The sequence below is a fragment of the Myodes glareolus genome, chromosome 20 (genome assembly GCF_982192425.1).
Source record: "Myodes glareolus chromosome 20, mMyoGla1.1, whole genome shotgun sequence".
Lineage (NCBI taxonomy): Eukaryota > Metazoa > Chordata > Mammalia > Rodentia > Cricetidae > Myodes > Myodes glareolus.
Window position 1 is genome coordinate 4,429,615 of NC_142045.1, and position 22,326 is coordinate 4,451,940.

Genomic DNA, 22,326 nt, shown 5'->3' on the forward strand with positions numbered 1-22,326 from the left:
ATACCGGCTGGTAAAGGAATTATGAGAGAGATGGAAGATGAGGGGCTCCTCTACAGATCTGAGACGAGGCAGAGGTATAATGGAATTATGCTCAGAATTTTTTAGATGTAAACGTAGCTCAGCTCTGGCCATCATACTCTAAAAGGGCAACTTTCTCTGGTAATGTCCATGCCATCATCCTCTACGTTGTCTGTGGCAAGCTGCCGTGTCACACTCTGAAGGTGGCATTACGTGAAGTGTGGGAACGAACACTCATTTAATGAAATAGGTGCGGGGCAATGACAGGCAAAAACTGCAGAACCACGCTGACTCCAGCTCTAACCGTAAAATGCTGTGCTTGTGCTAGGAACATTGGATACACACGAGTGGGACTCTATTGGTAGAACCAGACATTAAGTTACTTTGCATATTTATAGAAAAAGTGGACTTGGGAAGGAAACTCCTGCCTGCCAAATATTAAAGGAAGCAAGTAAGTTAGAGACGTCGCTGGTTCAAAAGGGAAATATCAGACACTTAGTTCTCAAGACTTAAGGTGCTTTTCAGTTCCTTAATGTAGCCCAGGCTTTCCGACAGTTGACATGTCTGTCTCTCCAGCATGATGCTGCCACAAACAGTCACCTAGAAGAAGTGTCATTGGTGGCTGTCTTGGTGCCACATGCATTGAAACACTTGGAAAGCTCCTGGGTAGCTATACACAGAGTAGGGAAATCCTCTAGTGTATCCACCAGTATGTTGTTCTCATGAGAGAGAATTAGAGAAAGGAACAATAACATTTCTTAAAATGTTCACTCCCAAATATAAACATGTCTCCTGGAAAAACAAGAACAAAAAGATAAAATCATAGAAGCCTTAAGGAACTGTCTCAATCTTTCTGTTTTTACTTTTTTAGAGAAATTTGTTCTCTAATCAAATACTACCATTTCTACCCACACTGTATCATTTCCATTGGCCATGAAAGTGGCTATGTTTAGCCAATTTTCATGCCAATTCCAGATTCTTTTTGAAAGATTCCTAATTGAGTTTAGCCAATATGCCAGGTTTTTGTTTGAATGTCTTTTGCTTCACTCCAAAATCTCTTACATTTAATTTGGATAATTCTCTCATTCAATAATTTATGCCTTTGCAACCACTTCAGTTCAGGTGCTTTATAAAACTTTACAGATTTAATGATAAGCAGAACACCAAGTCATTTCTACCTGTATCATTAGCTAATTCTGAGGAAAAGTCAATTATCTTTAGGACTTTAACAAATTTTCCAAACGTCTTAACAATACTTTTTAAATTATAGTGAGCTGGAGAGATGGCTCAGTAGTTAAGGCACTGGCTGTTCTTCTAGAGGACCCAGGTTCTGTTCCCAGTATCCACAACTATCTGTACTTCCAGTCTCGGGGGATCTGTCGCCATCTTTTGGCCTTCACAGACACTGCATACACCATGGTCAACAGCAACAGAAATCCCGAGACAGAAGTTGGCACGGCTTTGATAGGTTTGACCGTGTTTTTGTTTGGAAGAATTTAGACTTTGGTACTTTGGGTTAGGAAAGCAGTGAAGTGCTTTAAGCACTGCTTAATGGGCCACAGTAGTAGGAGCATGGAAAACAGTGGTGTTAAGAGTTATTTGAACTGGAGTGGGGGGAGGCTGTCTCATGAGGCTTCAGAGGGGAAGAATATTAATATGTGGCCTAGAGATTGTTCTTGTAATATTTTGGTGAAGAATGTGACTGTTTTTTGCCCTTGTTCAAAAAGTTTGCTGGAGGCTAAAGGGAAGAGTTATGAATTAATTCTGTTGGCCGAGAAAAATCTCAAAACAGCCTAGTATAGACTCTGTTGTGTGGCTATTAGTGTTAAGTCTGACAAAGACTTATAATGAAAAGGAGCAAGCTGAGCAAATGTAAATATAAAATATATGGATTAAGAAAAGGGGCACTAGGAAGTGGACTGGAGCTAAATCCCCTGTTCACGGAGATAAAGGGATTAAGAAGTAGAATAAAGGCAGTGGTAACCTCAGGACAGGATCCCACCCAGCTAAGTTTCCAACCTGTTGAAAAGTTTAGAGTACAGTGCAGTGGTACACTCCTTTAATCCCATCCCTCAGAAGGCTGAGGCTGGCAGATCTATGAGTTTTAGGCTAGCCTGATCTACAGAGCAAGTTCCAGAACATTAGACAGGGAAGAAAACCATAGAAAACAGAAAGCAGGTAAAACTATAATTAACCAAAGGACCCACACTCCAGCCCCAGCAAACAGCAGAACTTGGCTACTTCAGCCACATGATTCTGGCGTTAGAGTCAAGGATGTAAGAAAGGCATTATGGAACCTTCTTCTGTGCTGAGGCCAGACAGGCATGTGTCAGGGGTGTCCCTGGAGGCCTAGAGGGGAATTTTTAAATTGGACTGTATGGATTTTTACATTATGATATGTCTATAAGTCTTTGAGAGCCAGGGAGTGGAATTTGGTGGTTTGAAAGAAAATGGCACCCAAAGGGAGTAGCATTTTTAGGAGGAGTAGCTTTGCTGGGGGTAGGTGTGGTCTTGTTGGAGGAAATGTGTCATTATGGGAGTGGGTTTTGAGGTTTTCTATAGTCAAGCTACTTTCAGTCAGACAGACCACTTCCTATTGTCTGCATGTCAAGGTGTAATCAGCACTATGCCTATCTGCTTCCCACTATGCTTTCTCCCATGAAGATAACTGACTGAACCTCTGAAATGTAAGCCACCCCAACTAAATGTTTTCCTCTGTAAGAGTTGCCGTGGTCATAGACCCTGGCTAAGACAGATGGTTTGGGATACTAATGGTTCTTTCAGTTGAATATGGCTGTTTACCACTCAGTGGAAGAAGACAGTACTAATGGGTATGCAGCACTTATCTGTACTCTGTCATTGACATGTTCCACAACAAATTCTACCATGCCATGCATAACAGAATAAGTTTGGGGCAGAGATTTAGTGGAACAGCATTTGTTATAAAAGATCTTAGGTTCAATCATCAGAGCTACAAGAGAGTAAAAAAAAAAACAAAAGACAAAAAAAAAAAAACCCAGAACGTTTAGTAGATTCTAGACAAAATAAAGTTTTTTGTCAGATGTAATCCAAATGAATAATTTGGGAAGTGGGTACCTGATAATATATGCCAATTGTAGACATAACACACAGTACCATTATACTAAAATATTTTGTTAGAAAAAATAATGTTAGAAATAGTATCTATTGACAAGTATTAAACATCAGGTGCTAAAAATAGTTCATGTTTCTACATTTACACTACATGCCTTAGGTGGGATCTCTTTAAGCCTTTAATATTCACCATTTTGACTAAGGTTAATGTTTAAAAGTTCAGGTATTTCTTACTCACCAGGAAGGTTGTGCCACTTGTTCACAGCAAAGAGTCTGTTAGCAGTGACCGTGATGACAGCAGGAGTTGCCAAACCTGGCTGGGTGTTGGCTGCGACGTGGGTGACAGGGGAGTTAGAAGGGAACTTTAGGACCATGATGACATCTTGCTGGGCTTGGTCTGTGAACATCAAGGGACTCTGCAGGAGGAGATACTGTTGAGTGGACAGACAAAACCCAAGGAAACAAAGAGAAGACACAGAGAGAGAGGATACGGGAGAAGAAGAGGAAGATCATGTTAAAACAGGCTGCAAGTCAAAGTGTGATGTTCAGAGTCTTGTACAACTGTGCTTATGACTGACTTGCTTTGCCTGTGACACATGACATTACAACTTTTTTTTCCAGCACTGGGCACTGAACCTTGGGCCTCCAACATGTTAAGCAAAGCTCTACCACGGAGCTACATCCCCAGCTCATGTTGATATTTTTGGTGACTAAAGTGAAATGCGTTAATGAAACATGTTAACAGTCTACAAGTCTGGGCTGGAGAGAGGGTTCAGTAGCTAAGATCACTGACTGCTCTTCTAGAGGACTGGGGTTCAATTCCCAGCACCCACACGGCAGCTCACAACTGTCTATAACTCCAGTGGCAGGGGCTCTGACACCCTCACATATATATGCAAACAAAACACCAGTGCACATTAAATAGATATATTTTTTTTAAAAGTCTACAGATTTTATTGGCTCCCTCTCTTTGTCTACTGCCATGAGACACTAAAAGATGGTGTGATTTAGACTCAAAGTATTGGGGGCTGTACTAATCCACCCAAGTTGCTATCATGTGTCACCCAGTGATCTTTTCATTTTAAACAAAAATAAAAAGAATGAGAATAGGCAAATGTCATGAAAGCAAGTTAAGATAATTTCCAAAGATAATCAAAAGTAAGCCTTGAGTAGCATGAATATTTTGACAACTGAGGCATGATTAAAACAAATATAATTTTTAAAAGCAGGAAGCATGCATTTATTACTATGGTGGAGAATTTATGAATGTAATAGATAAACTTAATTATAAAGTTGTTTCAAAGCAATGTAAATGTACTGGCAATATATATGTATAGTACCACAAGCCATAAATAGAGATAAAGAGAAATGCTTATGCTTCTTTTCCCTCTCAGTTACAAACAACAACAAAAAACCCTCAAAGCTCAAGACATTTTTTACCTGTCCCTAGAAAAGTCAGAAATTAATCGAAAATACTATGCAAAATACTCTTCTAATAACCAGCAACAAAATAAATCTTGAAGACTACTAAGGGTTTGTGTCATTTCTATAGCCCATATGTCATGACCTAAGACACATAAACACTACTCTAATTTACTGGCTTATTTGTCCGTTGTGGCCCTCGGCTATCACACGGTAACTGCACCGTGCACTTTCGGTGCTCCTGACCATGTCTATTTCCTAATAGCTGATCAGTATCGTTCAGAACTGAAACACTTAGATGAAATGCTTCTGGCTGCTTTCCTACCCTCATATTTCAAAACACCAGGTATATGTAAATGTGGAGGCACATATATTTAACACATTTATTCAGAACTGCTAATAAAAAATTAAATACATTTGCATTTTTATTATCAGCCCTTTTAAAAAAGTTATTAAGAGTACTTAGAAAAACATATTGCACTAAGATTTCCTATTTGCACTCTTTGCATAAAGGTGTAAATAAAGGCAACTAATAAGCTACCCAGACACCCTTCTGAGCAAGTGGCTAAAAGCCAATCAATATTATGAGTTAATCCTCCCTGGATGCTCATTCAATTAAAGGTGTCAGTAATGCCTCAACTGATGTGGCCTCAATTAAATCCAACTATCTGATGGTGTGAAAACACAGGGGGATACAGCAACAGCAGCAAAACCAGACAAATAGGCAGCCTTCGTATGCCTGCTAATTACTACACCTGGTGTATATTATGGCTCCTGCACTTATCGCAGCACGAGGTGGCTTTAATTTCTGCTATATTCATATGTGTGTATGGAGGGAGACAGTTGGATGGAAACTCATCTGAATGTTAGTAAAAACAATCAATAAATGTGGGTCCTTAATTCCAAAATAAACCCCTGATAGCAGAAATTTTTCATACAAAGACCCATTTCTATGAGTTTTATTGAGTTAGATCTAGAGGATGAGGGACAAAAAGCAACGGCAATGTTCTGTAAGCAAGTTTTTAAAAAAACCCAGTAAAAAGGAAGTGAACACTATTTCTGCATCCCAAGTTTTATTTTTCAACTACATGGTTTAAAAATATTTACTAAAGTGAATTTATAAACTCAGAGAAAATCATAGTATAACAGAATCATAAAGTCTTCCTGAAAGGAAGTTCCTACATTTTTTTCTGAGATTAGAGCTCATACTGTAAATATTATTAGGCTTAAATTGATGTTTCTAGCATTAAAAAGCATGGGGGGAAACCAACAATTGTGCTTACACAGTGACTCTGACTCTTAGGGCCAACTCTTGGTTATGTGGTAAGGACAAGATACTTTACACAGCAAGCAATAGACACAACTTCAACAACTATCCACTGCTGCTTACACCCAAGTGACCCTCAAGTCAGCATCTCCATGACATCCTAGGAAGGAGAGCATGCTCTGCCCTGCGGATGCAGCTTAGCAAGCCACCACAGGGAACTCTGGGGAGAAGAGCCTGTTCTGCCCTGCTGGGCTGGGCTGTGCCAATGGCAGCAGCTATAGATAAACTAAGAATTGGTAAACCTTGGAGGAGAGAAATAAACTCTTGTTAATCCTAGGAGCTTCTGCCAGCCAGGCTGAAAAAGAACAAGGAACAGCTAGTCAAGTCAAATTCAGTCTCCCCAGATGAATGGCATGCTTTCTGAAAACTATGTTTTCCTTTTAATGTGCCTTCTTTGCTACCCACTTATGTATCAGATTAAAAATAGAATTTGTATAGATCTGAAAAGGAGTTCAGCTATTCAGTTCAAATAATAAAGAAAATAAGGGCGTTGTACCCTACAGATCTGCCTCCAAAAAAATAATCTTTTGCCACAAGGAAGAAATGGTACAACAGGCTGAGAAACCATGGCTGTGCAGCGATCCTGGAGCAAGTCAATGGAGCAGTGGAAGGGTTTCTATGAACCATTACCCAGCAGCCTGAGACCTATCCTCAAATTATTAGGAAGACTAATTCATACGCCCCAATGTAAATCATTTTTCCTATGTTGACAACATTATCTCTCATTGTTCTTGCTGAATATGCGTTCTTTGTGTTTCTTTCTGCACACTAGAGTCATTTGATGTTCAATTAAGTCTGATTTCACTGGTTTAAAAACACTAGAGAAATGATGATACAAATAATTTTTTAAATTTTTGTAGTATATTATGTAGAAGTCACGTTACCATATATAAAAGGGAAAACCCCTGGAGGGAAAAAATGGGCATTAAGAGGAAAGAAAGAAAAAGATACGGGGAAAAAAGGGAGGAGAGAAAAAGAAGATCAGAGGGCAGTCAGCAGGGCACCATCTCTGTCTCAGGCCCTCCTGGCTGCTCACCTCTCCTTCCAACCGTCTGTCGTCTCTATGACAGAGCATGGAATTTGATTTTTCCTAAGTTGTTCATAAGATTAGTGCATACAGATTTTATAGTCTCTATTCTAAATCTAGGACATCAAGGAACTGTTTTATGAGGAATAATGCAAGAAAAATATCTACAATCAGTTTTTAAAAACATTTTCATCATGTGAATCAATTTGTTGACTGTAACACCCCGCCCCCGGGCCCACCACTGAAGATATACTTCAGAAGCTAGAGGCGATTAGCCATATTAGTTTGCTGCCTAAGTCCTGATTCTAGGCTGGCTTTTGACTTATGTTGGCCAAGAAGCCTCATCAGCTACTGACCCATTCCATCTTCAGGTGAAAGAGATGGAAGTTCACATAGAAAGAGGAGCCACCCACCTAGGCCCAATGGTGACTTAGCGAACTAGTACAGCGTGTATGACATGTTCAACAATGTCTAAATCACAAGCAATAATCAACTCCTGTTCTAAACTGTCCAGGTCTGTGTTGCCAAACTGCAATTTATTCCTTCCCCCCTGGGTTCTGACCATTAGTGAACCTACACATCAGAATAATTTTAAAATTCTGGAACTAAAAATACAGTGGATGTTAATAATAAACAAAATAGCTGGCTGGTGGTGGCGCATGTCTTTCATCTCAGCACTTGGGAGGCAGAGACAGGCAGATCTCTGCGAATTCAAGGCCAGCACAGAGTGAGTTTCAGAACAGGCTCCAAAACTACAGAAAAACCCTGTCTCGAAAAACCAAAACCAAAGAAACAACAAATAAACAACAACAACAACAAAAAATCCCACAACTTTTAATCCCAGCACTTGGGAGGCAGAGGCAGGCGGATCTTTGAGTGTTCGAGGCCAGCCTGGTCTACAAGAGCTAGTTCCAGGACAGGCTCCAAAGCTACAGAGAAACCCTGTCTTGAAAAAACAAAAACAAAAACAAACAAACAAACAAAACCAACAATAGCAAAACAAATCAAGAAGTAGGATCAAACTAGAAAAAAGTTAAAATTTTACATATGGAGTTCTTTATTCTACAATGAAGAGATATGACAGCTGTGGCCCTTTGAATCTTGCAGCAGAAACCATGAGCTGACGAAACATGAACACTAGAGACTGTTTACTTTCTCAGGACTCCAGGGGAGAATATGATGGTGCTGGCTGGTTGTAAGCAGGCTGACACTATGTAGGTGTGGCAGGGAATCTCATACACGGTGAGAGCCTGGTGTGGATAGCAGTGTGACCTGCAGGGGCCAGAGAAGACTGGAAACAGCACTCACCGCTTGCATGGCCGAACCACGGGGAGGGTGGGGCTCTATGAGCAGTTGAGATGGTGTCTGTCCAAAACTTCGGATTTGAGCTTCAACGGCCTGGAAGGGGCACAGACAAGTCTGAGGGTTAGGAGGAGCTAATTACGAGCACAAGGACAACTGCCACCCAAAATGTTACTTTATACTTGCTTCTAGTTTCATGTTGGAAAATCAACCGGTTGTTCCCACAGGGGACCTAGGCACTTGGCCAGGGCACTGAGGGTGAGGTCACCCTGCAGTACAGTGGGAGTTTTCTACAAAACTAAAATCTTTCTCATCCTGCTCAGTGAAGTGAAGCAGAGAAAAGCTATCACAATAAGAAAGTATCCCTTCTTGCTTTGTTACTGTCTTCTGGCTTTTCATTTCCTACTTGTATCACATGGGAGGACGAGCAGCTGCTCTTTTACAGGTCTCCAGTCTCCATTCCAAGTGGAGAGCAGGGTGAAAACAGCAAACCTAATACAGTACCTCTGAAGATGGCTTGGCACTGCATTACTTTTGCCACAGAAAGATCACTATTGCTGACAGTCTCTTTGAACCTCGGGTGCTAAATAACAAAGTAAAAGCTGTGTCCCAGCATGAGGCAGTGTAACCAGGACCAGTTAAGCAGAACAGCATGTGTATGTGCCCTTTTGGGAAGGTGTGTTGTGTGTATGTGTGTGTATGTGCACATATGTATGTGTGTGTGTGTGTGTGTGTGTGTGTGTGTGTGTGTGTGTTTTGCAAAACATACACTATTAGTTCTTACTGTCCACTTGGCATCGATGACCACTTCCCAAGCCCCGCAACATAGGAGAAGACTCCTGCCCACAGTTATCTAGTGACTTTGTTTACTTGTTTATGTCTGTCTCCTCCCATGAAAAAAAAGTGCTCATGCAAGGAGGCCCTGTGTATCTGCCCTGGATCTCTAACCTGAGTGTATGAATAATGCTCAAGGACTTGTGATGAGACAGGAAGCCAGAATATATAGAACCCTTGAATACCAACAAAGTTGCCCAATCTTAACTCCAAGACTAAAAGATAGAGAAAATCCCTCAAATCCATAAGAAAATATATGTTCACCTTGTAGATGTTGTAACTGTAATCCCTGAGAGTAGGTTTTCAATTTCTGTATGCTCTAAAGGACCTTTGTGCTGGTAAAACACTTGGCAGATCATAAACAAGGAAAATTGGAAATAAATTGTCCAATATTAATTTCAAACTTTGATGTGGAGAACACTAATGGTCTTTACAAGGGCCTTGTTGAAACAATGAAATCATTAATTTATTTATGTATTCAGTAATCAGGGAATGCAAAAATACACAGTTTCATTAGGTCTGTCTCCCCTTCCCCTGTCTTACTTCCTTCCAACAAGGTACCACACACATCTGACCTTCGGCATAGGTCTTACTAAGAATGTATTTTTGGAGCCAGGCAGCGGTGGCACAGGCCTTTAATCTCAGCACTCGAGAGGCAGAGGCAGGCAAACTCTCTGTGAGTTTGAGGCCAGCTCTGGTCTACAAGAGCTAGTTCCAGGACAGGTTCCAAAGCTACAGGGAAACCCTGTCTCGAAAAACAAAAGACAAAACAAAAAAAACAACAGAAAAAGTATTCTTGGACTGGAGAGATGGCTCACCGGTTAACAACAGTGGTTGCTCTTGCTCTTCCAAAGGACCTGGGTTCCATTCCCAGGACCCATATGGCAGCTCAAAACTGTCTGCAATTCAAGTTCCAGGGGATCTGACGTACTCATACATGTCGGCAAATACAAATATATGTAAAATAAAAAAATAAAAGAATATATTCCTTGCATAGGAAGAAGGGTAAATGTAGCTGGAAAGCTGAATAATCTGTCTAGTGTGTGAAGGCAAGCTGTAAAACCTACAGAGGATGAGAACACTTGCACGATGTCTGAGAACTAATTAGAGAAGCGAAGCCAGCATGGGCAATGATCAAATTTTCACTCACAGCATCCACAAACTATTTGGTCTAATGCTGTTTTCTAAGGTAAGTTTGTATTCTTATTTATAAACTAACAATAACAGGTTAAGTGACGCTTTATAAACACCAATGCAAAGTGTTTTGCAGAAATTAGATCCTCAATATGGAGTCAAACAACAGTCGCTGAGGGCAGCTAACAACTATTTGGAATTCACTTTCCCCAGGAACTTGTTTAAGTCACTTCAAATTTTATCATAACATTATTGTGTTCATTTCATAGGTAAGAAAGAGAAAGAGGTCCTGAATATCTTGCTTATGGTACAGTCAGGATTTGCACCTAGGCAGCTTTCCTTTCTAGGTCAACCAGTCAGTCCTGTACCGCTCCTGTCACTGTAAGGAGTTAGGGATGAGGCTGAGAACAAGAAAAACACAAGCTTGCAGATGAAAGGTAAGTATAAAATTTATAAATTACCTTTATTAAGTCATCACCATCATTCCAATGAACAAAGTGTATTTAAGTTACAGTAACAGGACAACATAATGAGGCAAGAGCTGGTTTTTGTGTGTCCTACCTTTTGACATTTTGACAGGACCTGGTCACCTACAAAGTTCACACTAAAATAACCTCATCAACAAATAATCAAAGAAAGAAAAAAAACTGCTCTCCCTGTGTGTGTGTGTATGTGTGTGTCTATGTGTGTGTGTGTCTGTGCGTGTCTATGTGTGTGTGTCTGTGTATGTGTGTCTGTGTGTGTGTCTATGTGTATGTGTGTGTCTGTGTATGTCTGTGTGTGTATCTGTGTGTCTGTGTGTGTGTCTGTGTGTCTGTGTGTTTATCTGTGTGTCTATCTGTGTCTATGTGTGTCTGTGTGTGTGTGTGTCTGTGTATCTGTGTGTCTGTGTGTGTGTCTGTCTGTGTCTATGTGTGTCTGTGTGTGTGTGTGTATCTGTGTGTGTCTGTGTGTATGTGTGTATCTATGTGTGTCTGTGTGTGTATGTGTCTGTGTGTGTGTATCTGTGTGTGTATATGTGTATCTGTGTGTGTGTGTCTGTGTGTGTATCTGTGTGTCTGTGTGTGTGTCTGTGTATGTGTCTGTGTGTGTGTCTATGTGTGTCTGTGTGTGTATGTGTCTGTGTGTATCTGTGTGTGTGTATGTGTGTGTATCTTGTGTGTGTCTGTGTGTGTGTCTGTCTCTATATGTGTCTGTATGTGTATGTATCTGTGTGTGTGTCTGTCTCTATGTGTGTATGTGTCTGTGTGTGTGTCTGTCTCTATGTGTCTGTGTGTGTGTATCTGTGTGTGTCTCTATGTGTGTATGTGTGTGTGTATCTGTGTGTGTCTGTGTGTATGTGTCACAAGGCACATTGTTTCAGTGCTCTGCGCTTACCACCAGCTGTCTGACTTTGGGCAAAAGGCCCATAATCAGTGGTTCACATTCTAGAAAACTGAAATATGGCTTGGATTTTGAAGTGTAGTTTTGGGCTAAGCGACAACAGTCAGAGTGATCTCTTCAGAGGTTTAGAAAGCCATCAGAAAGCTGAGATGAGCACCTCAATCTTGAAGTTATGTGACAGAAAGGAATGAGCATGAAAATTACAACTTAAAAATCAATAGGTTGTAGAGACGGGAGACTTTGAGCAATGAAGTAAAAAGACAAAACTACTTTCCTCTCTCTTTGTTTGAGCTCTCAGTTTCAGATAACAGGAAAGCAATGAACAGAAGGAGGGTTTCTGTTGCACAGAACCAGTCTGACAGGAGAAAGATAGTAACTTTATGTTAAATTTATGAAATCTACAGTCCAATATGCAAACAAAACAAAACAAAAGCCTGCGCCTGACTCTGAGATGAGAGGTGGGGGGTGCTGATTTGGGTGTCATTCATCCCAAAGAGAAACTGAAGTCATCTGCTTTGGTTTTGCTGTCTTGTAGGCAACAGGAAATCAACTGAAAGTCACTCTGAGGAAAGCTTGAGCAAAATAGATGTTAAAGCCCGCCCCCACAGGGACACACTTCCTTCAACAAGGCCACACCTCCGAATAGTGCCACTCCCTTTGGGAGCCATTTCCTTCACCACCACATCATGTGTTCTACCCCTCAACTATACCCCCAGACCCTATCTCCTCTACTTCAAAATAGCATCAAGGGAAAGACAGTATGTGTTGTATTAAGACAGAAACACGAAATTCTATCTGTAGTAAAGATGTATGTGGTATTGGGTCATGGTGATTTAGCATGTGGTCTGTGGTTGTAGCATTATTAGCCATTGTCATAGTTGCTTTTCCTGCCCCTGTGATAAAGTGCCTGAAACTGAAACTGAGCCACCCCAATTAAATGTTTTCCTTATAAGAGTTGCTGAGGTCATGGTGTCTCTTCACTGCAATAGAAACCCTAACTAAGACAGAAGTTGGTACCAGGGACTGGGGAATTGCTTTGATAGACCTGACCATGTGTTTGTTTGGAGGAATTTGTACTTTGGTACTTTGGGTTAGGAAAGCAGTGGGATGCTTTAAGCACTGTTTAATAGGCCATACTAGTAGGTACATGGAAGACAGTGGTGCTGAGGGTGATTTGATGAACTGTGGGAGGCTATGTCAAGAGGTTTCAGAGGAGAAGAATTTTAGTATGTTATCTAGAGATAGAGCTTGTAATATTTTGGAGAAAAAAAAGGATGCCTTTTGCCCTTGTACAAAGAGTGTGCCTGAGGCTAAAGTGAAGAGGTTTAAATTAATTCCTTTGGCAGAGGAAACCTCAAAACAGCCTAGTATAGGCTCTGTTGTGTGGTTTTGTAATGGTAACTCTAATGAAGATTTATAATGAGAAGGAGCAAGCTGAGTCAGTGAAATATATAATGCAAATTTTGAGGGGGAAAAAAAGAGCACCAGGAAATGAAATAGAGCTAAATTCTGTGTTCACGAGATAAACAGATTAAGAAATTGAATAAAGGGAGTGGTGACCTCAGGGCTAGATCCCACATAGCTAAATTTCCAATTTATGAAAAGTAACTAAGAAAAGCTTAGAGCTGGGTGTGGTGGGATGCACCTTTAACACCAGCACTCGGAAGGCAAATGCTGACTGACCTCTGAGTTTGAAGCCAGCCTGGTTTGTGGAGTAAGTTTCAGGACAGTCAAGCTTAGGCAGCGAAGGACAGAAAGCTGGTGAAGATGTAATTGAATGAGGGGGGCATGTCTCAGTCCTAGTAAGCAACAGAACTTGCCAGTTTTGGCTACATAGTTCTGGGCTTGGAGTTAGGATGGAAGAAAGGAGTTATGGAATAAAGCTGCTGAGGCCAGGCCTGTTTCTGGGGTGTTCCTGATTAGAGGCCGAGTAGAGAGGCTGTTGTGTGAAGCTGTGAAGTTGAAGCCTGACCACCATGGAGAACCCACGATGCTAGAGATGCTAGAGTCATGGGACACCTGCTGAGGAGAGCTGCCAACAGGGAGTGGAACCAACTCAAGAGAAAGAAGTGTGTTGTTGTCAATAAAAGTAAAAGGAGCTGGAGATGTGGAGAACATTTTGACAACAGACATGTAGATGCAGTTTGGAGTTTGCTCAGCTGGTTTTTGGTTTTGCTTTGGACCAGGATTTCCTCACTATGCTCCCTTCCCTGAATTCTGGAATGGTAATGTATACCCTGTGCAGTTATATGTTGGAAGTATGTGATCTGCTTGTTTATTTTGATTTTTACAGGCAATACAGTTACGAGAAAAGATTGCATCAACCTCAGAAGAGACTTTAAAACACTGTTGAGACTGTGATTGACTATGGAGACTCTTGAAGTTGGACTGGATGCATTTTTTTTTTTTGCATTATGATATGACTATAAGCCTTTGGGGCCAGTGAGTAGAATGTGGTGATTTGAAACAAAATGGCCCCTAAGGGAGTAGCACTATTAGGAAGTGTGGCCTTGTTGGAGGAAGTACATCATTGTGAAGGGGGCTTTGAGGTCTCTTTTGCTCATGCTTCCTTCATTGTGTCAGTCAACTTCCTGTTGTCTGCAAGATATAGCACTATCAGCCATTTCTCCTATATGCTATTATGCTCCACGCCATGATGATAAGGGACTGAACCTCTGAAACTGTGAGCGAGTCACCCCAATGAAATGTTTTCTTTATAAGAGTTGCTGTGGTCATGGTGTCTTTCACAGCAATAAAAACGCTAACTAAGACACACGCTTAGCATGCATAGGGCTCCAGGAATACTCCTAGCACCTTCCATACACAGTTGGAAAAAGCTGGAAAAAGATATGCCTGATGAGATAACTTTCAAAAATTTCATTTTTTTTTCTTTTAAACATTCTGGAAGGTTTTAGTTTTGTTTTGTTTTTTTAAGATGGTCTCAAAAGGTAGTCTAGGTTGCCCTCCAAATCAGGATCTTCCTGCTTCTGCCTTGAAGTGCTGGGATCACAGATGAGAGCCAGAGTTTCTGGCTCTTAAATGTCCACTTGGATAGAACCAGTACACTAATGACATCGCTGTGGAAATACTCATAGGATGGTCAGTTTTCACTAAGTCGTCATGGAAACGCACCTCTCTGTGTGTTTGTGAGTGTATTTTCAGAAAAGCTTAACTGATCATGCAAAACCCACCACAAACATGCATGAAACCATTCTGTTGTTCTAGGCTGTGACTGAAGAGAAAGTCCTGATTACAGAGAGTGTGGCCAGTTTCCTCACAGTCCTGCCTCTATCACATAGACCATGTGCTCAAAACTTAAAGCCAAACAAACCCTTGTCTCAAGTTGCTTTTGTTAGGAATTATGCCACAACAGTGAGAAAAGTAAACAACACAAGCTGCTTTAATACATAAACATATAATGTATTAAATGGCATAATACAGTGTGATTATCCTATCAATAATAGAATAATAATAGTTTAAATAATAATCAGTTTCTTTCCAAGTCCTCAAGGTATCCAAAGAGGCGGTAACATTCTTAGACCCAAATGCTTTATTTCTTGGCTAATGCTGAGTTAGTCACAAGGTACAACAGTAAAAGAACACTTTAAAATGATGACTATGATCTCCAAGTTGCATAGTCACATCCTGTGTCCACCAATAAATCTAGAATCTTCTTATCATTTTCAAGTGTACAAGCCGTTTTCATTCATAACTACCCCTGTAGTAGTATTTGTATTGGTCACAACTATTTCTTCACTCTTTTCGTCAGATTCATTGGTTTTACATTAGATCTGATCTCTTTTTATTCTTCATCTTTTGCTAACTTCATTCTTACAAATTAATTCATCACTGCAAGTTCCTTTCTGGTGCATGCCAATGTTCTTAATTGAGACCTCCTCTCTTAGAAAGGATTTCCATGAGGCTTCAAATTTTACTGTTGTTTGAAACATCTCCAAATCCAAACCCAATTGTGTATCTGTAGAGAGTGCTTACCCATGCCTTTGTTTGTTGTATGCAATATGCACATCTTATGCCCAAAAGAAATATGCTAAGATCTGGGAAAGTTAATTTTATTCTAGTATCCTCAGTCTGGTGACTGTATATTCAGAATCTCAGAACATTTTGAATAGTACCTTTTGTCTTTGACAAATAATCAGTTATAAGGTTCTCTTCTCTTCTGAGTCCAAGTTCCTATAATTTCAATTACTGGATGTTGTGATGGTCTCTTCACTTGGGCTTTCTTAACTCCACTTTGTGTGATATTTCTATGGCCAATGTTATCAGGGGTTCTGAGTGCTGGCCTGAAGACAGGCAGGAAAGGTTTTCTTACTGTTTTCTCTTATTGCTGACTAGAGCATATACCTGGTTTGGCCTTCCCAGAAACATTAACTTTTACAGAGCGGATCCTCTCCTCTTCAGTACACTGAGGGACCCGAGTATCATGTGTTTGTGACGCACCGCGCTTATGTAACAAAAGGATTTGGTGGGTGCTAGGTCAGGGCGACGAGACTGACTCAACCAGGGGTCTATGTGAACAAAATCAGACTTGAGACATGAAGAGAATTCTTTCTTTTTTTTTAAGGACCAATTTATTTACTTTTATTATGTATTAAGACAGGGTTTCTCTGTTTAATATCCCTGGCTGTCCTAGAACTCACTTTGTAGACTAGGCTGGCTTCAAACTCATAGAGATTCATGTGCCTCTGCCTCACAAGAGCTGGGATTAAAGGCATGCACCACCACACCCAGCAAAATAATTATTTTTTAGTGTATACACTTGTGTAAGTGTATACTCTGTATGTGTGTGCATGTAAACAACATTCTCTCTCTCAGAGGTGAGCTGGATCTATAGCAGTTTTGAGAACTGAACCCTAGTCTTCCAGAAAAACATATGCTCCTAAACACTGAGCCATCTCCCTAGCCCTGAGGATTATTCTTGATGAGGGCAACACAGGAGCATGGCAGAAGATGGGGAGCATTAAGTGAAGATGCATGTCTGCTACCATGGAGACCAAACGGGTCTCCCTGGGCAGTGCTGAAACATCACTGAGGCAGTAATTCCAGCCCCAAGCCCCTTGGGGGACATGACAATACTCCAGTGTCTCACTACAGCAGTTACTGTTAAGGTACAGTGAGAATTCATGGAGGAATATTGTGTGTGATCTGAAAAGGCCCCTAGGGTGAGTCTGTTTACAGTTTCTATGTTTCTCTGCAGCCTTCAGGATGGAGCAACAGACAATGTAGGGGACGTGGGGACTGGAACTGAGAGTAGAAATCCTCAGACATACAGAGATGTTCAACGGTGTGAGTTGGTAACAGGGTAGCTTAATAATATCTAATGTCTAACCTGTTTTTAATAAAATCACTTTCAAATGCAGAGCTTTACTTTCAAAGATGTTTTCTTAAAATCTGGTATGTAAAATTCTTATTTTGATATGCGGCAAAGAATCTCAATTTACCTGTTAGCCATCTTCAATGAAAATAACATCTTTGTCCTGAGATTATCTCAAACAGAGTTAGCCTAGGTAAAGACAATATTCTTGTCTGTTAGAAATTTAAATTTTTACCTTTAAGACTATACTAAAAATGAAAACACTCTTCAATGTCCAAAATTCTGAGTACTAGCTGGCAGTCCTCATGTTTTTCTGAGAGGTTGAACACATCTTAACTGGCAAGATATTTAGTTTTAATTTGATAACTTTGATGACATGACTTCCTAACTGAAATCCTCCTGTCCACATTCCTGATCAAAAAGTAATGGCAGACTTGAGGGCCAGACACGCAGAACTTGTAATCAGAGGGGCTTGGTTCAAATCTCAGCATCCATGTATCAGCTGAGGGATGAAGGAAGTTTTCAACCTTTGGTGTCTTAATTTCCTCATCAAACCCTAAAATAACAGTTCTGGGTACTTTATTGAGATGATCTGGGAAGTAAGTGAGATATTATAAGCACACAGAACCTTCCCACCGTTAAGAGAAATGCTCCTGTCTGACTGCTCTGCGGGCAATATAACTAACCCTGCTTACTACATATTTATCTAATGTACTAATTATTGAATGAGTGTTAAATTTTTCTGTCTCAATGTTTACACCTTAAGTCTTTTTAAGAATATAGACTGTCAAGTATTTCTGTGTTTCTGGGGCTTGCGTATAGTAGGTGTGCAATGAATATTTACTGAGTGAATGGCCATACACATCACCGTAACTGAGCAGAGACACAGCTGAAGGACGCTGTGCAGAGCAGCTCGGTAATGAGCAAAACATTCAGCTAAACATTTCTGTTAAAAGTTTGGGTTATTATATAATATTTTTGTTTATCAATTCCCAATTGTTTATGTAAATAGTTTGTTTTACTTTCTATAATAAAACCTGAACCCACCAAGCAGCATTTCAGATGTTGAAATATACAATAATAAAAAGATCATGAAATACCTTGAGATATTCCAGTGAAGTCACATATTTATATTTTATAAACAGCATCTCAAAGAGTACCTGGAGATCTTACTAATGGATCTCCAAACGGACATGTGATGAATCCAAGTTTAACAAGCTGCCCACTCATATTGTGTCTGTGCCAAATACTGCATACTTGAGTGATTTTATAGCTATATATAAAGCAGGTGTGTGTGTGTGTGTGTGTGTGTGTGTGTATACACATACAGTCAGAGACAAGAAAGATGGGGAATGTTTTAACTTAGTAACAATGCATTTGGCTTTTGCTTAAGACTATCTCAGTCTCTGAACTAAGCTTTGCAATTTAACTAAGAGAACAAGTTAACACAATGTGGCAGCTGACAACAAATGCAGAGTTTTACTGTGAGGTGGGTGTTAGGACAGGAATGACTTGACTACATGACTGAAGTTAACATATACGCCCCCTTTTGAAATACACCACTCTGACAATGCATTTTATTTCCTATATTTTTGCATCACAAAGCACTATAAAATTAGAAAAGGGCAATAGAAACTAAATAATTTGTTTAAAAGCTGCCTATTAGTATGCTTAATTTTCTGACTTTACCAAAACTAGGCCCTGCAGTGTTGTTAGGGTTCTAGTTTACCTTGCTATCAAGGAATGTTTCATAGGACTCCATACTTTAGACTCATTTTTCCCCCTCAGTACAACAGAGTCAAACTACAGACTGCAGGCATGGTTCACAGTATCCCTTTAGATTTCATATCTAAAGGACAAAAAATCTCAAATAGCCTCAACTGCAAAGGCAAAAAAAAAAAAAAAAAAAAAAGGATTCCCACAAAGGACCTGATAAAAAAAAATGAGATGAAAATTCCCAAGGAGGAAACTGTCTACTTATATACATGGCCTTATTTGGATAGTAATTCTAACTGGTTAAAGACCAAACAGGCAGTTTGGCTAAAAGCATTTACAAACTAGCCAAACCCCTGCCTGCATAGCTTAACCTAAGGGAAGAAACACAGTTACTTCTTGGTAGTCAGTGCGATCCTTTCACAGAATTAAAAGGTGAAAGGTTTGTGTGGGGGGGGGGGGCTCCATAAAAGAGTGCTTGCCTGGCATGTGAAGGCCTGAGTCTGAGCCCCAGAACTGAAAAACAAAACAATAAAATTTTAAAAATGATAGTTAAAGCCTAACTCAAATTAAATTCTAAATGACCCAAAAATACACTGCTAAAACAAACAGAATTAGAGCACCACAGAGTATAATCATCACAAACAAAAACAGCCTTTCAAGGGGGAAATGTAATTCTTTACACGGGACTACAATAATACATAGAATAGTTTATGTGTAATACTACACATAAAAGAGAAAGAAGTAAGTAAAATGGAGCATGAGTATCTTATTAAAAAATTAAAAGACATCAAAATTGGACATACAGAAAAATATCTAAAATTTTGGGAGTTGGATTTTTATATTTATAAGTAGACAGGACTACTGATTTCATTTTTGTGACTAATCATAACAAAAGGATCACATGGAGGCGAACACCTTTCTTAAAAGTTTTCAAAAATAGCCTAAATTAATAATACTGGAACACTATTCAGACATTAAAATTAGTGGGTTTCTGGAGGCAGCGGCACACATGTTTAATCCCAGCACTTAGGAGGCTCCAGGCCAGCCTGGCAACACAGTTAACTCCAGGCCAGCACACTTATACAGCGAGACCCTATCTCAAAAAAACAAATGAACAAAGTGAGTGAGTTGAGCTGCATTACCCTATGGTAAACCCAATCTACAATACACTGAAAAAAATTCTAGTCACATATAGTATACCTAAAGATATATGGGTAACATTCATTATCATGTATACCTAAAGTATGACCTTAGGTAATTAAAAATATATACTCTGATATATGGGTAACATTCATTGCCATGTGCATATACAAATGCATATGAGGAACATCTTAATGTTGAATCTGGAATCATACATACCAAACTAGCAATAGCCTTCCTTCAGTGGACAGAAGGATGAAAAGATTGGTAAGAGAAAATATAAATTTTCTTTGATATTGATATTTATATCAAATTTATTTTATTTGATATCACATACAAAGATAGCTTATTTTTGAAGTAACAAAGAAGTCTGAAAAGGTCTAAGAAATCTAAAGAAAGGTCTACCATTGTTTGAGATATTTTTATGAACCTTAATTTATTCATTAATGTAACAGTCAGAAATATTTTTTAACAGCCCAAGAATCTCAGTTGAGAGGGTCAGTCAAAAACTTATTTCTATTTAATGACAAGGAAGTCATACTTTTCATAAGATTTTAGTATTATTTAAGATTAATTAAATATTAATATTTAAGAAGCATGATACATTTTAACATAAACATCCGAACAACACTAAAAATTTACCAGGTAGCTGAAGGAGTATATACACATCTATAATGCTATAAAGTCTAAAACAGCAGCAGGCTAAATAAAATGAAACTTGGTTAAAACTGAGAACACAATGAGAAGATTGGATAGGGGACGGTTAGAAGGGTAAAATTATTTCACCAACAGTTCTGCTCAAATGATGCTATGGGGAGAGACACACATGTAGAACATGAAGAAAGATACTGATTTTCCTACCAACGCCTCAGAACCCAGCCCATACATTCCAAGCACATCCAGATGAGGACCAGCCCAGACTTGGTAGTCTCCAGTTCTTGTAGCTGTCCATCTACTATTGCATAATCCCAGCTGCCAATCTGAAAGAAACCAGCTAGTCAGAGCAGATACAACCAAGAGAAACAAATGTCACTCAGTAACGCTCAGCAGCATTGTGCTCATGGATAATTTCAAACAGTATCTCTGACGAGAATGCTGATGTGCTCATTCTAAACACCTCCATCTGGCTACTGGGAGCCAGGAGATAAAGATGCCTGCTTAGGAAAGTGAGTGGAATGTTGTCAAAGAAGTAACCAAGGCCCACAGCAAGCACAGTGAGCACACGGCAAGTTCTTAACAAATAACAAGGCACCAGAGTGGAGCTAACGACTGTATTCGGAGGGTGTGTTATTCCTCTGTACGCAACAACTGTTAGATCAACACGGAGACATGGGGACTGAGTCAGCTATTCATTTGGCAAGAAAACCCCAGTCTATTTACCCCCAAATATCTGTGAGCATCCATTGTGTCAAATACTAAGATTCACTGAGGAATTTGACTGCATGCTACCTAACTTAAAACCTGAAAGATGCCCTCTGCACACAGTACTAGCAGAGACAGAGAGGTAGGACAACAAATTTACATATAATAGACTTTACTGAATATTATAAAATTGTGTCCTTGAGTTGAGTGTTTCCCCTATACTGGGGATTTTATTGGTTTCTTTGTATTCTAAATAAACCTCCCCCATCTTAATAGAAATTAAATAAGACTATTAAAATATATAATACTGTCAAATAATTTTATTTTTTTCAAGTTTGTGTCACCTTTTTTAATCGTTCTAAAATTTTTCCTTCAGTGAGAAACATAGTGAATAAAACTGAGCAACAGTGTAAAGTAGAGAGGGCCTGAAGGAAACGGGCTCATTGTGAGGCAGGACAGAAGAAAGCTCAGGGTTCCTGGAACACTGACAAGGATTAAATATCAAAACATGAAAACATGCATCCTTTGCCTTACAATGTCTACTGTATAATCCAGCTGCCTATTTACCACTGAGCAGACGAGCTGGAGCTCACACGAGGCTGAGCAGCAATGACAACTGTGATGCTCATTTAGTCAACTGAGGGACATTTGGTCTATGATTGTGGTTTTGATGTACAAGGAAGTCTGGCAAAATTTCAGTTTTTTTTTTAATATAGATTTTCAATTAAAATTTGACTAATCCTGGCTGTTTATTTGGCTTTTCCTTGTACTGTTCCTGCCCTGCACTGTGTCAAATATGCCATCTGTGCAACACACTTCTGGCTAGTGATGCTTCAGGACCAGTTATGCAGCACTGTGAGTTGTGGTTGCATGAAACTGCAACTTAGGGTATCCAATACTCCTAATTTACAATATTGCTGCAACCACTGTAATCCTGTCGTCCTGGCCTTAAATCTCACTGCAGTCACAACAAAGATTCCTGCCCCACCTGCTTAAGATGGGCTTACAGACCACTCCCAGAACTTATTCAACAAATGTTAACAATGCTATAAATACCAATTGTGTTTATGCTTTCTGAAAGATTCACGGCCAGTGTTCTGCAGCAGAGCTGAGCTGAGCTGAGGCTGACTCCCACCATGAGAGTGATGGAATTCTAAGCCAAAAATGCTTTTCCTTGGATAAGATATCTGATTTGCTACCACTGTCATGAAACCGGGGTCATGTAAACTTAAACAC

General features: G+C 39.7%; 1 protein-coding gene across 5 annotated transcripts in view; it reads right to left on the minus strand.

Annotated features, from left to right (window-relative positions):
• The window catches only part of Lrba (LPS responsive beige-like anchor protein), a 504,118-nt gene that overhangs the window by 40,302 nt on the left and 441,490 nt on the right, over positions 1-22,326 (minus strand). For 3 of the 5 annotated variants that reach the window (XM_048424832.3, XM_048424834.3, XM_048424831.3), the window contains exons 49-50: positions 8,196-8,285; positions 3,350-3,542 (exon numbers count right to left, since the gene is read on the minus strand). In XM_048424832.3, coding sequence (XP_048280789.1) covers positions 3,350-3,542; positions 8,196-8,285 — 283 coding nt within the window. The remainder of the gene's footprint in view (positions 1-3,349; positions 3,543-8,195; positions 8,286-22,326) is intronic. The other 2 variants (XM_048424835.3, XM_048424833.3) reach the window with 1 other exon arrangement.